This window comes from Crocodylus siamensis, chromosome 15 (assembly GCF_052110815.1).
Source record: "Crocodylus siamensis isolate JL-2025a chromosome 15, ASM5211081v1, whole genome shotgun sequence".
NCBI classification, from domain to species: Eukaryota; Metazoa; Chordata; order Crocodylia; family Crocodylidae; genus Crocodylus; species Crocodylus siamensis.
Window position 1 is genome coordinate 5,584,173 of NC_143409.1, and position 14,620 is coordinate 5,598,792.

The 14,620-nt window shown below is 48.8% G+C and overlaps 1 protein-coding gene across 8 annotated transcripts in view; it reads left to right on the plus strand.

The window, feature by feature from the left end:
* Positions 1-252: 252 nt before the first annotated feature.
* Positions 253-14,620, plus strand: part of DPP8 (dipeptidyl peptidase 8) — a 44,381-nt gene continuing 30,013 nt past the window's right edge. For 4 of the 8 annotated variants that reach the window (XM_090028644.1, XM_090028645.1, XM_090028646.1 and 1 more), the window contains exons 1-5: positions 321-447; positions 2,095-2,367; positions 4,314-4,426; positions 10,908-11,081; positions 11,897-12,065. In XM_090028644.1, coding sequence (XP_089884770.1) covers positions 375-447; positions 2,095-2,367; positions 4,314-4,426; positions 10,908-11,081; positions 11,897-12,065 — 802 coding nt within the window. In that variant the 5' untranslated portion in view covers positions 321-374. Of the gene's footprint in view, positions 448-933; positions 1,289-1,316; positions 1,930-2,094; positions 2,368-4,313; positions 4,427-10,907; positions 11,082-11,896; positions 12,066-14,620 lie in introns of those variants that run through there. The other 4 variants (XM_090028651.1, XM_090028648.1, XM_090028647.1 and 1 more) reach the window with 4 other exon arrangements.

The following is a 14,620-nucleotide window of genomic DNA, read 5'->3' on the forward strand; positions in this document are numbered from 1 at the left end:
TGTGTGTGACAGGATGTGTGTGGGGGTGCGTGCCTGTTACGTGTGTGTGCATGTGCGCACATATGTTGTGCGTGTATAACAGGATGCGTGCGTGCGTGCGTGTGGCTGTCCCCGGGCACGTGGCGGGGGCGGGGCGCGGTGTCAGGCTCCCCGCTGCAGCCGCTCCTCCCCGCCGGGGGGGCAGTGTCCCGTCAGGCCGCGGGCGCCGCTCTTGGAGCTACTCGTCAGCGTGGGGGGCGGGGCGGGCGCCCGGAACCGGAAGTGGTGGCGCGGCCGCTGCGGAGCCGGGACGTTCTGCAGCATCACGGCGCCGCCCCCCCCCGCCCGCCGCGCCCGTGAGTACCCCCCCCTCGGCCCGGCCCCTGTGAGCACAGATGTGCCCACACCCCGCCCCACCGCTCACGGACGGACGGACACGTACGGGCACAGGCTGCATCGCATGCACAGGTGTGCACATATGTGCCGGTGCCTGTGCACATACGCACATGAGCGGAATGTGCACACAGACACTTCCCTGCCCCCCACTCCCTTGCCCCATGTCCGTGCCCCGGGGGGCTGGCCCCAGTGGAGGGCGAGGTGGCATGGGCCCAAGGCTCTGCGGTGCTAGGTGCCCACTCCTGGGCTCGCGTTAATCCGGGAGGGTTCGCTGTCATTGCCCGGGGCTGCTGGCACTAGCGAGCGGTTTGGTGTTGTGCTGTGACCCCGGTGCTCCCCTGGGTGCACCCTTTTCCTCCGCACCTGGATTGCGACAGGTGGTGCGCTCCGGTCCCGCTGCCCTCCCGTGCCACTGCCCCTGTTGTGCCGTGCAAGGGGCTGGGATCCAGGAGATGCTGCTCTCTCTTTGGGTGGCCGTGCACTTGCAAAAGGGACGGAAATGCAGTCTTTCACTTAGCCCTGCTGCTCCTTGAATTGGAGCTGTTTGCTTTCCAGCAGATGTGAACCAGTTCACCTGTGACCAACTTGGCTGTTGCCCTGGTATTTGGCAGCACTGGAGCTACCATCTGTCTTGGCTTCGCATCTCCACAGGGTGCAAGCCCGCGGCTGGAGGAGCGGCAGCGTAAATGGAAGGATCCGGGTGTTTTGTGTTGGTGCTGGGCTGACATTTCTGGTCCCAGTGTGCAGGGCAGGTGGAGTCTCCTGAAAGCCAGTTCAGTTTCTCCTGTGGCTCCCGCTGCAGGGGAGGACCTGAAAAGCAGACGGTTTCCACGCTGACAGCTGTCAATTTTGGCCCGCCTTCTCATCATGCCAGCTAAGTGCAGGCAAGGGGAGAGAGTCTGCTGGGAATGAGGTTTGAGATCTGCTGCGACCATTGGGGCACCTTAGACGCTGTAACAACCCTGCTCCACCCTGCCCTGTGTTTGGCTAGCTTTGTGCAAGAGCATTCACTTGCTAATCATTCACATGATAATAAATGTATAATAATAATCATCATTTAGTACTTTTGTGGCTCTGCACAAAGGTCTCCATTAGCGGCAGGTTGTGTTACAGTCCCTTCTTTGGAAAGCCTAATCTAAAGAAAGACTTGACGCATGAGCACAGCCAGCAACTGGAAAAAGGCCAACTGTGAACCAATTGTGCAGTTGCACGGGGCACCTGTGTACAATCAGATGTTTCCAGATCTTTTGTAAATGTCTTTCTCTTTAAATAGTCAGTTACCTCAGACTGCTGTCCAGGCTGCGGCATCATGGGTTGTACTATTGATTGAGGCTGTACATATTGGTTTGTGCAGGGTAATGTCAGAGGAAGGCAGTAGTGCAGGACTTAACAGAGAAGCTGTGTGATCCATTTCCTGTCGAGTCCAGAGTCAGAGGAGGATGAGCTATTTTAAAAAAGTAGATCTTGGACTGCATTCCTCCTACTTGAACCGACAAAGATTTTAATTCCACTGTCCCATCCCACTCTTAAACATTTCCATCTGAGGATGACAAGGTATTTCCAACATACAAATACAACCCCCTTCCCACCCCCCCACCAAATGTGTATAGAAGTAGTTGTATTTTTCTCCTGTCTGTCACTGTACTATTGTGTTTAAAGCCGTTATGTTAGGCCTCTCAAAGACAGCCCTGACGCATTCCTTGTCTTTTGTTCTTCCAGAAACATGCAACATGGCAGCAGCCATGGAAACTGAACAGTTGGGCCTTGAAATCTTTGAGACGGTGGCGGGGTGTGAGGAGCATGTGGAGAAGGAGGAGTTGCCCAGGCTGGAGCCCTTCTATGTTGAGAGGTATTCCTGGAGCCAGCTTAAAAAGCTGCTCACGGACACGAGGAAATACCATGGTTACATGATGGCTAAGGCACCTCACGACTTCATGTTTGTGAAGAAAAATGACCCTGAAGGGCCCCATTCGCACAGGATCTACTATCTAGGTAAGCCAGCTAGTGGGACTCATGCTTCTATCAATTTGTCCTCTTCAGGGACTTACAAACTAGTTGCTGTGTTCTTGAAAGGGGACAGCACTTGCTGCCTGTGTGTACACTCTTGCCCCATGGTAGATTGAAGATAATTCAGGGTAGTTTAAGTCTCAGTGAAAGCTCCTTTGTCACCTTCTTTGAAGGCTGAACTGGTTCAGATTAGCACTCATTTACTGCAGGGTTAAGAGCATGCATGTAGGCAGTTAATGTGGAGCAGCTGACTGGTGACAAATCTCGGCCCTCTTTTACGTTTTTTGGTAATTTGTTCATGTGCCCAGCCCCTAGGTTTGTATTCGGTAGTGAAACCAGGACTGGCAGGCTGCCAGAATTACTGGTCAGACTAGGTAATAACAGTCCTTTCCGACTGTAAAACCAGTGACATAATCTCCCCAAGGAGAGGGTGGACAAGGCTGGAAACGTTAACGCTCCAGGCTTGGAAAGCTGGACAGAGAATGAGGAAGTGTTCTTTCAACAGCAGTCTCACCCTACGTGGGAGGATAAAGTCCTGCAGGCCTCTTCTTGGGCTAGCTTTTCTCATCCTTGTGACTTGGATTCTGTTGAAAATAAGTGGTGTTCCCCAAACCTGGTACAGATGGGCTTATTTTGTTGTCCTCCTGAATAGGGATATTAGAAATGTAATATTCCACGCCTTCAGTGATTATAGGTAATTCGCAGGGTGTGCTTGGGGGCACACATGAACATTTCGTGCAGGTGCCTTGATTTCAGCAGCAAATTCACAGATTGACTTTGTCTTTCTTGGCTGCTCCTCTTCACTTCTGTCTCATTCCTGCTTACTTAAGCTCTGTCGCTCTAGATTTCTGAATGGATATTGTGTATAATTGATTCCTTCTGGGTGATTTTTGTAGTGTAAAACGCACCACAGGGGATCTCGGGTGGCTTTTCTGAGCAAGGCTCCAAATGCTTCTGTCCGAAAGCTATACTGTTTAAACACAAACACACAAAAAATCTAGCCTCTGGGAGGAGGTGAGATCTGGAGCAAAGGACTGGAAGCTAGTCTTTGCAGCCCCCTCCAAATTAGTAAGCTGTCAACCTGAAATGTCAGCCATGTCTCAAACTGCTTTGGAATTGGTTATAAGCTCCATTTCTACCCCTGTACCCTACCACTTTTTTGAGGTTTTAGAGCCACATTCTCATACAGTTAGTTTTTTTCCTCCGCCTCTACTGTGGCTGAATGAAAAATCCATTTCTCTGTTGCAATTTGGTTACTCTGTACCTCTAGCAGGAAGATTTCCAGGCTTGTAGAAAAGGACTAGGCACAGATTGAACAAACTACAAGATAGAAATATCCCCTTGTGCTTCATGTGGAGGAGCTTCAAGGGCTAGGTAGGAGGTAAAAAGTTCAGGTGTGGCTGGGTGGATGGTAGAAAGAATCCCTAAGTAGTCCAGTCTAGTAGCCTGTGACTACACACTCATTAACTTCACCAGGGGCCAGACCTCAGGACCAAGTCTTATTAAATGTGGAACATGAAAAAAGTACTGTATTCTCAAACTGCCTTTGGGGTGGGGTGGGAAAGGAGAGGCTTCATCCTTCTTGTGACTCCCTTCACTGATACAGAGAGCATGATGTTGCAATCAAGCAAGAGACTTGGAGTAATGATCAAGAAGCGTTGCCTGATTTTTATGCCTTCCAGAGAATTTAAATATTTTAGCAGTGGCATACCTCCATCTACAGCTGCTCCCTTTGTCACTTCCCTTCTTGCGGTCTAGTGGAACGGGGCACTCCCCTGCCCTTTCTGAGTGGCGTGCCAGTGCAGAAACTGCCATTTGTTCCTCTTATGGAAGGTGATTTTTGGTGACACTGTCTTTTGGTTTCTTTGTCATCTGCTGAGATTGCTTAATGTTCAGTAATGGGGATGTGAATCTTTTTTCCCTCTCTCTAGCAATGTCTGGGGAGAACAGAGAGAACACACTGTTCTATTCAGAAATTCCCAAAACCATAAACAAGGCTGCGGTGCTAATGCTTTCCTGGAAACCCCTTCTGGATCTCTTTCAAGTAAGTGCTTATTTCCTTACCACTTTGTGGAGGTTGGTTGAACATTCACTGTGTGTGTGCTCGCTGCAGTCATGAGCCATCAGCAGGCTCAGCAGTGGCAGCATGAAGATCTTGAACATTTTGAGTGCCCTTCTTGTTTAGATCAATTTTTTTCCTGCTAAACAAGGAAACATTACCTGCTGTGAGATCTCTGTGCTGGGTGGTTTCTTCCCAGCCTTCAGCTATTGCAATTGGTGAAGGCAGTTTCCTACATGTCATAGACATAGATTTCATAGACATTAGGGCTGGAAGGGACCTCGGAAGATCATAAAGTCCATCCCCCTGCCTGAAGGGCAGGAAGTCAGCTGGGGTCATAGGTCAATTTTCTCTTAAAGGTGTTCAGTGTAGGTGCTTGAACCACCTCCGCTGGCAGGCTGTTCCAGACCTTGGGGGCTTGGACAGTAAAGAAATTCTTCCTTATGTCCAGCCTGAAACGGTCTTGCAGGAGTTTGTGACCGTTCGACCTCGTCATCCCTTGGGGCGCTCTGGTGAACAAACGTTCCCCCAGATTCTGGTGGTCACCCTGGTAAACTTACAGGTGGCCACCAGATCGCCCCTGAGCCTGCACTTTTCCAGCCTGAAGAGCCCCATAGCTCTCAGCCTGTCATCGTAAGGTCTGTTTTCCTGACTTCTGATCATACGCATGGCTCTTCTCTGCACTCTCTCAAGCTTCTCCACATCCTTTTTGAATTGTGGAGCCCAAAACTGGATGCAGTATTCCAGCTGCGGCCTCACCAAGGCTGAGTACAAGGGGAGAATGACGTCCTGGGAGTTGCTCGAGAAGCATCTATGGATGCAAGCCAGCGTTTTGGTTGCTTTACTAGCTGCAGCATCGCATTGAAGGCTTATGTTCATCTTGTGGTCAGTCATGACCCCCAAGTCCCTTTCATCTGTAGTGCTAACCAACGTAGCACTGCCGAGCCTATTAGCATGCTGTGGGCTTTTCTTCCCAATGTGGAGAACCTTTCATTTTTCAGTGTTAAACACCATCAGGTTCTCATCCACCCATTTGCTGAGCCTGTCCAGGTCAGCCTGGATCACCCTCCTGTCCGCAGGTGTGGATGCTTTGTCCCAAAGTTTGGTGTCATCGGCAAACTTGGCCAGTTCACTTCTGACTCCAGTGTACACATCATTAATGAAGATGTTGAACAATATGGGTCCAAGGACAGAGCCTTGGGGGACCCCACTGGTCACAGGACACCATGACGATTTACTTCCATCAACCACCACCCTCTGGGTCTGACCGCAGAGCCAATTTCCCACCCAGCGGATCATGGTGGGCCCAAGGCCACAGTTGTCCAGTTTCGCCAAGAGGTGATCATGGGATACCAGATAGAAGGCTTTTTTTGAAGTCAAGATGTATGACATCAATCTCTTCTCCCTTGTCCAGGTGCTAGGTCACCTGGTCGTACAAGGAAATGAGATTGGTCAAGCAAGACCTACCCGCAACAAACCCATGCTGACTAGCCGTCAGGATGATGGCATCAGCCAGTCCATTAAAGATGGCCTCTTTAATAAACTTTTCTAAGATCTTCCCCGGGATAGAGGTCAGGCTGATGAGCCTGTAGTTAGCCGGATCCAGTTTCATCCCTTATTTGAAGATAGGCACCACATTGGCCTTCTTCCAGTCTTCGGGCACTTCACCAGAGTACCAGGAGTTCTTGAACATCCGTGCCAGGGGCTGGACTACGATGCTAGCCAGCTCCTTGAGTACCCTGGGGTGTAGACTGTCAGGGCCAGCTGACTTGAAGGTGTCTAGCCTCTCAAGGTGTTACTTCACAAGGTCAGCTTCGATGGAGGGTCGGAGATCTCCTTCACCTGGACCTCCCTGTCCCGTAGCGGGCATGGGCGTCCCATGGGACTGATGAAACACCGTCACAAAGTACCCATTTAATAGGTTGGCTTTTTCCTGGGGGTCAGTTGTCCCATCTGGTTCAGCAGGGGTCCAATGTTGCCCTTGCTTTTCCTATGGCACCCCACATATCTGAAAAAGGACTTTTATTGTCCTTGATGCTTGAAGCTAGTTGGAGTTCAGTTGCAGCCTTGGCTTTCCTGGTTTGCTCCCTGGAGGAGCAGACCAGTGCAGAATATTCCTCCTTGGAAGTGAATGCCATCCTCCATCCTTTGTAGGCCTTTCTTTTTAGCCTCTGGAGGTCTGCTAGATCCTTGGAGAGCCGGGGGGCTGCTGTGCCCTCTTGCTGCCTTTCCTCTGAGATGGAATAAACTTAGCTTGTGCATTGAGGATCGCTTCCTTGAGGAGCAGCTACTCTTCTTGAACTCCTCTCCCCCTGGGGTCCCTTAGGGCCTCACTGACAAGCCTCCTGAGCTTGTCAAAGTCAGCTTTCCTCAAGTCAAGGGTTTCCATGTTGCTGACTGACTTGCCAACTTTACGGCGGATGGTGAAGGTGATCAGCTCCTGGTCACTGTCACCCAGCTTCCCATCGATCACTAGGTCGCCAGTTATTTCATAGATTTCATAGACATCAGGGCTGGAAGGGACCTCGGGAGATCATCAAGTCCAGCCCCCTGCCCAAAGGGCAGGAAGTCAGCTGGGGTCATAGGATCCCAGCAAGATAAGCATCCAATTTCCTCTTGAAGGTGTTCAATGTAGGTGCTTGAACCACCTCCGCTGGCAGACTGTTCCAGACCTTGGGGGCTCGGACAGTAAAGAAATTCTTCCTTATGTCCAGCCTGAAACGGTCTCGCAGGAGTTTGTGACCGTTCGACCTCGTCATCCCTTGGGGCACTCTGGTGAACAAACGTTCCCACAGATCCTGGTGGTCACCCCGGTAAACTTATAGGTGGCCACCAGATCACCCCTGAGCCTGCGCTTTTCCAGGCTAAAGAGTCCCATGGCTCTCAGCCTGTCATCGTAAGATCTGTTTTCCTGACCTCTGATCATGCACGTGGCTCTCCTCTGCACTCTCTCAAGCTTCTCCACATCCCTTTTGAATTGTGGAGCCCAAAACTGGACGCAGGACTCCAGCTGCGGCCTCACCAAGGCCGAGTACAAGGGGAGAATGACGTCCCAGGACGTGCTTGAGAAGCATCTATGGATGCAAGCCAGTGTTTTGGTTGCTTTACTAGCCACAGCATCACATTGCAGGCTCATGTTCATCTTGTGGTCAATTATGACCCCCAAGTCTCTTTCTTCTGTAGTGCTATCCAACGTAGCACTGCCAAGCCTATAAGGATGCTGCAGGTTTTTCCTCCCAAGGTGGAGAACCTGGCATTTTTCGGTGTTAAACACCATCAGGTTCTTGTCTGCCCGTTTGCTGAGCTTGTCCAGGTCAGCCTGGATCACCCGCCTATGTTCTGGCGTGGATGTTTTGCCCCAAAGTTTGGTGTCATCGGCGAACTTGGCCAGTCCACTCCTGACTCCAATGTCCCCATCGTTAACGAAGATGTTGAACAGCATGGGTCCCAGGACAGAGCCTTGAGGGACCCCACTGGTCACGGGGCACCACGATGAGTGACTACCATCAATCACAACCCTCTGGGTCCGACCACGGAGCCAGTTTCCCAGCCAGCGGATCGTGGTGGAGCCAAGGCCACAACTGGGCAGTTTGGCCAAGAGGTGATCATGGGATAGCAGATCAAAAGCTTTTTTGAAGTCAAGATATATGACATCAATCTCTTCTCCCTTGTTCAGGTGATAGGTCACCTGGTCATAGAAGGAAATGAGATTGGTCAAGCAAGACCTACCTGCAACAAAACCATGCTGACTATCTCTTAGGATGTTAGCCTGGGCCAGTCCCTCAAGGATGGCCTCCTTAATAAACTTTTCTAAGATCTTCCCCAGGAAGGTCATGCCCAGTAGCCAGTACCAGGTCGAGCAGCGCTTTACCTCTCGTTGGCCTGTAGACTTCTTGAGTCAGGTAGAGGTTATCCACGCATGATAGGAAGCTTTGTGACTGCTCAGATTTTGCTGAGTGATCCTCCCATGAGATGTCTGGGTAGTTGAAGTCACCCATGACAACCATGGTCCTGGAGCATGTGGCCTCAGCCAGTTCTCAGGAGAACTCCTAGTTAAGCTCTTGACTTTGGGTGGGAGGTTTGTAGTAGACTCCCACCATTTCTAGGTGTCTGCAGTAGGACAGTAGTCACCAGTGGTAGATCTTGGAGTCGATCCAAGGCTGGAGTATGGGGGCTGAGTGCCAGCATATATGTGCACACCCCAGCCCAGCAGATCAGTCCATGGGGGAGAGAAGGGGCAAGGACTAGATCAAGGCCCGCTGTGGTGAGGGTACAGTGCTGCAGAGGCAGGAGTAGGGGCAAGTTGAGTGGGGCTCTGGCTGGGTGGGACTTACCTGCTGGTGAGGCATGCCCCCAAATAACTTTTTCTCCCTCTGCCTCAATCTGCCTCCCCCTTCTCTCCCCAGAGACTTACCTGCTGTGTGGGGGGGATGTCAGTGGCGCACAGTAGATCTTGGGTTGCTTTTAAATGCCAAAGGTGATCTCCTACTTAAAAATGTTGGACACCACTGCAGATGGATAAGCAAAAGATATCTCTTGAACTTGTTTGACATCTGTCTTCAAGCTCTGTTTAAGGTATTTCTGAATTTGCTTTCCTTGCAAATCCTCCTTTGCCATCTGCTCTGTAGCTGCAGCTCACCATGACCACCTTGCTCTAGAAGGACTTACTGATCAATGGAGGCATATTTATACCCCCTAGCCCCTAGAGCAGTACTCAGAGTGTCTGCAGTGGCCACGGGCTCCCCATCAGCTGTCCTTGCTGCACAACAGACCTAGGTAGGGCTGCAAGGTATGGAAAGGCAGGCTTTGTCCCTTAAGACCTAGGTCTGGGGTGAACAACCTGCTGTCAACTTAAGAGGCTTTAAGTCCTGTTTGAAATCCCCCTTGTGCTTTAGCCATCTAGACTGATCACCATGGCTGTTGGCTGGAATGAGCTAAAGGTCTGTCTTTTTCCTCTTTGGCCTCTGCACAGTTTTGTAATTCTTAGTTCAGAAAAGGCTGTCTGTCTTATGATTAGTTTTGGCAGGATTCCTTTTTTATTGGTAAACAGTGATTTCACCTTACACTTACAGACCGGTAAAACAATATTTCCATTGCTAATGATCAAAACTTATAGGAAGGGGACATAAGAACAGGGCCTTCCCAGAGGTTTCCTTTTGCTGGGGAAGGAGGATGTGAGGCCGGGGGGCAGTGACTGCTGCAGGACAAAGGAAAGCTGGTGCTGACTTGGGGGTGGCTGAGCGTGGGCTGGACAGCAGTCTGACAGCTCAGCAGTACAGCAACTTCCCCCATGTGTGTTGGGCTGAAGGAGGAAGTGGGCATGTTTGTATGCATATGTGTGTGTGTGCATGCCACCACACCCCTAATTTTGCACTATCCTGAAAATTTAAATTGATAAAAATCATAAATCTCTAAAAATAAGCACTGATTTTTAGCCATCGAAATTATAAAAAAATAAGAATCAAATTCTGCCAAGCCAACTTCTATTCGTTCTCTTACAAGCTGTGTGTGTACCTGCCATGTCCAACCAGCTTAACAGCACCCTTTAGTGGTAGGCTGAAAGCAAACACCTGCTGTCTTCCTGTTGCTACTGTAATCATTGCTGTTGTAATGCTAGAACCCTAGGCAAGTGTTGGGCACTATACAAAGAGACCATTCCCGCCTCTTATAAGACAGGGGGAATAAGTAGATGCAGATGCATCATTGGGAAAACAGTGGGACAGTATTGGTCAGCATGGTCTGCTCAGTACACCACTTCTGCCCTGTCACAGCAGGTAACAGCCTCTGGAAAGGAAGGTGAGCAAATGATGCTGCCTTACAACAACTTTTCTGCCCAGGCTCTTTTGCCAGCTTGCAACTAATTAATTCTGCCATAGGGTAGTATAGAGTACTTCACTGTGCCAAAACACATGTGTAGATATATTGACTGCGGGTGTACGTTGTGCGTGGTCAGCCCAGCCAGCTTGGGGCCTGCTCCAGCCCCAAATTGCTGACTCAAATTGCTGCTGTCCCGGATTAATGTGTAAACGCTGTACCCTGGAGCAACTGACTCTGGTTTGAACGGCTCCAGAGTTTGTGTTGCATTAATTGAATGTGTAGATGCACCCGCTGTGGAGTACGTTTACTTCTATAAGCATCAGCAGCACAGCTGCTCAGACAGGGTGTTATGTTGGTCTTGTACCAATGTAGATCAGGAATAATTCCGTTTCTATTGGAGTTGCAGCTGGTGTTAGAGAGGTGTGAAATCTGAATTGGGTCCAGAATTGCTAATATCAAAGAGAGAGAACAGCTTGCAGCTAGTGGGATTCGCGGTGGAACAGCTTATTTCTTCGTTGCCAGATTGGCCAAGTTGCCATCTGACCACAGACCAGCAGAGATGGAGCCTGTGGAGATGCTGCCTGCCTGCTCCTGAAGGTGCAGGGAATGCAGAGCAAGTGGGTGATATTGCTCTGCGGTTCTTTTCCAGGCCAGCCTCGACTATGGGATGTACTCCCGCGAGGAGGAACTGCTGCGCGAGAGAAAACGCATTGGCACAATTGGCATTGCCTCTTATGACTACCACCGGGGAAGTGGCACTTTCCTGTTTCAGGCTGGTAGCGGGATTTACCACATCAAAGATGGAGGCCCTCATGGATTCACTGTGAGTTCACAGACTGACTGGTTTTCCCTTACCCTGCTTAAATGTATTACATGCTTTCCCCTGCCAGGAGTTTGGCAGCATAAGAGCAATGTGTTGGAGTCCAAGTGGGGAGGAGCCAGTTACAGATACTGTGATAATGGCACCAAAACGCTTTCTCAAGATGGGGACGGGAGTGTTGCATAAAGCAGGAAATTTGTGGGACTGCCAGCAGCAGAAAGCAGGTGCGGGAAGAAGAAAAAGGAATGTGGACAGCAGCCCCTACATCTGGCTTTCAGGGAAATGACTTGTTCCTAGGTGTGAGGCTTGGCTGTGTAATGGATAAGAGAGGTCTGTGAAATAGCAGCCTGTCAGTGCAGGGGCCAGGCTATGAGTTGGGAGAAGTCATTTCCTTTTGCTGTCCCTAGTGCCTGAAGCCCGTCTGCTCACATTATTTGATGGATGCTGCTGTGTTCCCAGTGGCTTTGCAGGGCAAGGCAACTGCCTGCTGTGGCCGGTTCGTTCTTAGGGAGTAGCTTCTTGTGCTGCCCTGAGTTTTTCTGAACAAGGTGGCTTCTGGCTTGCCAACTGTCTCTGTTACTGCGGGGGGGAAGTTGTCTGTATCCAAGGGTGTCAGCAAGCATCCGTGGAACCACTGAACAGGCCCATCAGCTGCCCTGGTTTCCTTACAATTCCTTTATTCAGGCATTTGAAGCTAGCAGTGACTGCTGGAGGGAGATAGGCCTTCCAGGTGATCCTTTCAGAGATGGGTGTAGTCACATAGACAGACAAGCACTTTGTTAGTCACAGTCTAAGTTTTCTTCTCTTCTTTTGTACAGCAACAGCCTCTAAGGCCCAATTTGGTGGAGACCAGTTGTCCAAACATCCGAATGGATCCCAAGCTGTGCCCTGCTGATCCGAACTGGATTGCGTTTATTCATAGCAATGACATTTGGATATCTAATCTAGAGACCAGAGAAGAAAGGCGGCTAACCTTTGTGCACAATGGTAACGTGTTTAGTTCCCAATGTGACCTTTGATCTCCTCTGCCCTGCGTGCTCTTGTGTTCTGCTACTGGACTGAATTCTTCCCTGGCATAAGGGCTCCGGGTGAAACCTCTGGAGGTCACTTTATTTCAGGGGTGAATTTAGTGATGCTTCTGAGCTTTCTTTTGGTATAAATAGTGGAAACGATTCACTGCTGTGTGCCATAGTCTGGCAAAGCAAATCACCTGTAGAGTGCACCAGGCAAGGTTTTTTACCTCAGGCCTAAACCATTGCATTTTTCCTATGTCCGCTTCTGTGGGCATGGAAGTATGAAAACCATTCCCAGCAGTGAATAGGCAGGTTGCAAAGCCTTGTGGAGGTGATACCAGCTACTTCTGAACAGCCTGTTGGCTTTTACTACTCCCTCACATTTAATTCATCACTTGTTTCTTTTCCTTCATAAGAAGTCTGGCTGGAAGGGCCCTTGAGAGGTCATCTAGTCCAGCCCCGGACTAAGGCAGGATTGTCCCTATCCAAACCATCCCATACAAATCCAGTGTCTAACCTCTTAGCACAACCTACCCTGACACAACACAAGACATAACACCTAAACCTGCCACAGGTAAAGCAGTGGGACCACAGTGGCTAATATCCTACTGCTGCAAAGTTGTTAAAAATATGCTTAAGGGATCCCAGGAAGAGGCCAGACCCCCTGCTACAGAGGAAGGCAACCCCCCCCTGCCCCTTGGTCCTTTCCAGTCTGATAATGGGGTAAAATACCTTTGTGACCCTAAATATGGCAGTCAAATCTGACCCAGAGCAGAAGAGTAAGACCTTCTTGCCAGGAACCTCTAGGTTTAAGTTCTAGCAGGGGCAGGAGTCCTTTACTTTCTTCCTAAATTGCATTTTACAGGTATAACCATATATGACTTTGATAAAGGGGAATGAAGAATATACTTCCAAAGAGAATAAAACAATTATTTAGGAAAAAAAACCATTAAACTAGTTTGCTCATTTGCAGCTGAATGACTGGAGACCAAGAGATCAGGCCTTACGAGGAGAGGCTGAGAGGCATGGGACTCCAGCCTGGAGAAGCTGAGGCTCAGGGGGGACTTGGTAGCAGCCTATATTTATGTTTGGGGTGTGCATCAGGATCTGGGAGAGCATCTGTTCTCCAGGGCACCCCAAGGGAAGACAAAGTCTAATGGTCACAAACTGCTGGAAGACTGTTTTAGACTGGACATGAGGAAGAACTTCTTTACTGTCGGAATCTCCAGAGTCTGGAATAGACTCCTCCCAGAAGTGGTGCAAGCACCTACCCTGGAGACCTTCAAGAAATGCTTGGATGCTTACCTTGCTGGGGTGATCTGACCCCCGCTGACTTCCTGCCCTTTGGGCAGGGGGCTGGACCCGACGATCTCACGAGGTCCCTTCCAGCCCGAATGCCTATGAAATCTATGAAATTATACATGTTTCTTTCTAAACATGTTTAAAATGTTAACAACTTGTGGCAAGCCCTAAACTTGCTGTAATCTGTTAAACTCATTTTAATAAATAAAAATACTTTGCAGCAGTAAGCCCTGCCCAAATTGCACTGTTTATTTAAGTATATAAATGAAGAGGAGAACATCAGAAAGTTTTGAAGACAGCACTAGCTTTATAATTGATCACAATGCTTTATACTATGTTAAGTGTATTACTTTCACTCTTCACAGTAGAGCTACTGCAAGTTGTAGCATTTTTTCCAGACGCTTATACTTCTATTTTTTATTAGATAGAAAAGCTTCTGCCACAACTGCTTTTAGCTTTAGTTCTTTGAAAATCTAACTCATGGTGACCAGAAACAGTCCAACAATTTGCAAACTTCAATTAACCCTTCCCTTTGCTTAATAAAACAGTTCTAAAGGCACAGTGTGTTTTAATAAACTTTTTTGCATTTACTTGGCACATTTAAAGTAGCTTTATTAACTAATAAAAGAAGTGAAAATGCTGTTTTTGCTCCCTTTTAATTGAAATCCAGTTTCCATCCAGATGAGACATGAGACAATTTGTGGATAAAAGTTATCGTCTGCTCAGTAAGGCATCAGTCATTCTCTATTTTCAAATGTAAAAATCTGAAAATTAGAAATATGAATAAATGTATGTTAAGCTACATAATTGAGTAAACTAGTGCAGATGGATATACCAAAAAAAAAAAGGGCTGGATTCAGCGTACAGGCTGTATTTGGTTGCAAATCAGCAATGAAAATGAGCCACTCTGGGAAAATAACTCAAAAGTAAAAATGCAAAACTGCGTTGAAATAATCAGTTTTAATCATGGTTTCTTGCTTGCTTATGGAAATCATGATTCAGAATGGTGAGGAGAATTATTTAGGCTACAATCAGCGACCTCATCTGCATCCTCCTGTCTTCCTTGCTTTCCAGACCTTGAAATGAGCGGAGCCCTTTTATAATGCTTTTCTTTGTGCTGCAGGTTCCCTGAAGTCCAGATGAGGCTTTGGCCTCATCTCCTATTATTTCCATTTCATCTTCCTCCTTTCAGCCCCAAGAGGAGCATGTGCTGTGGGATAATTATTC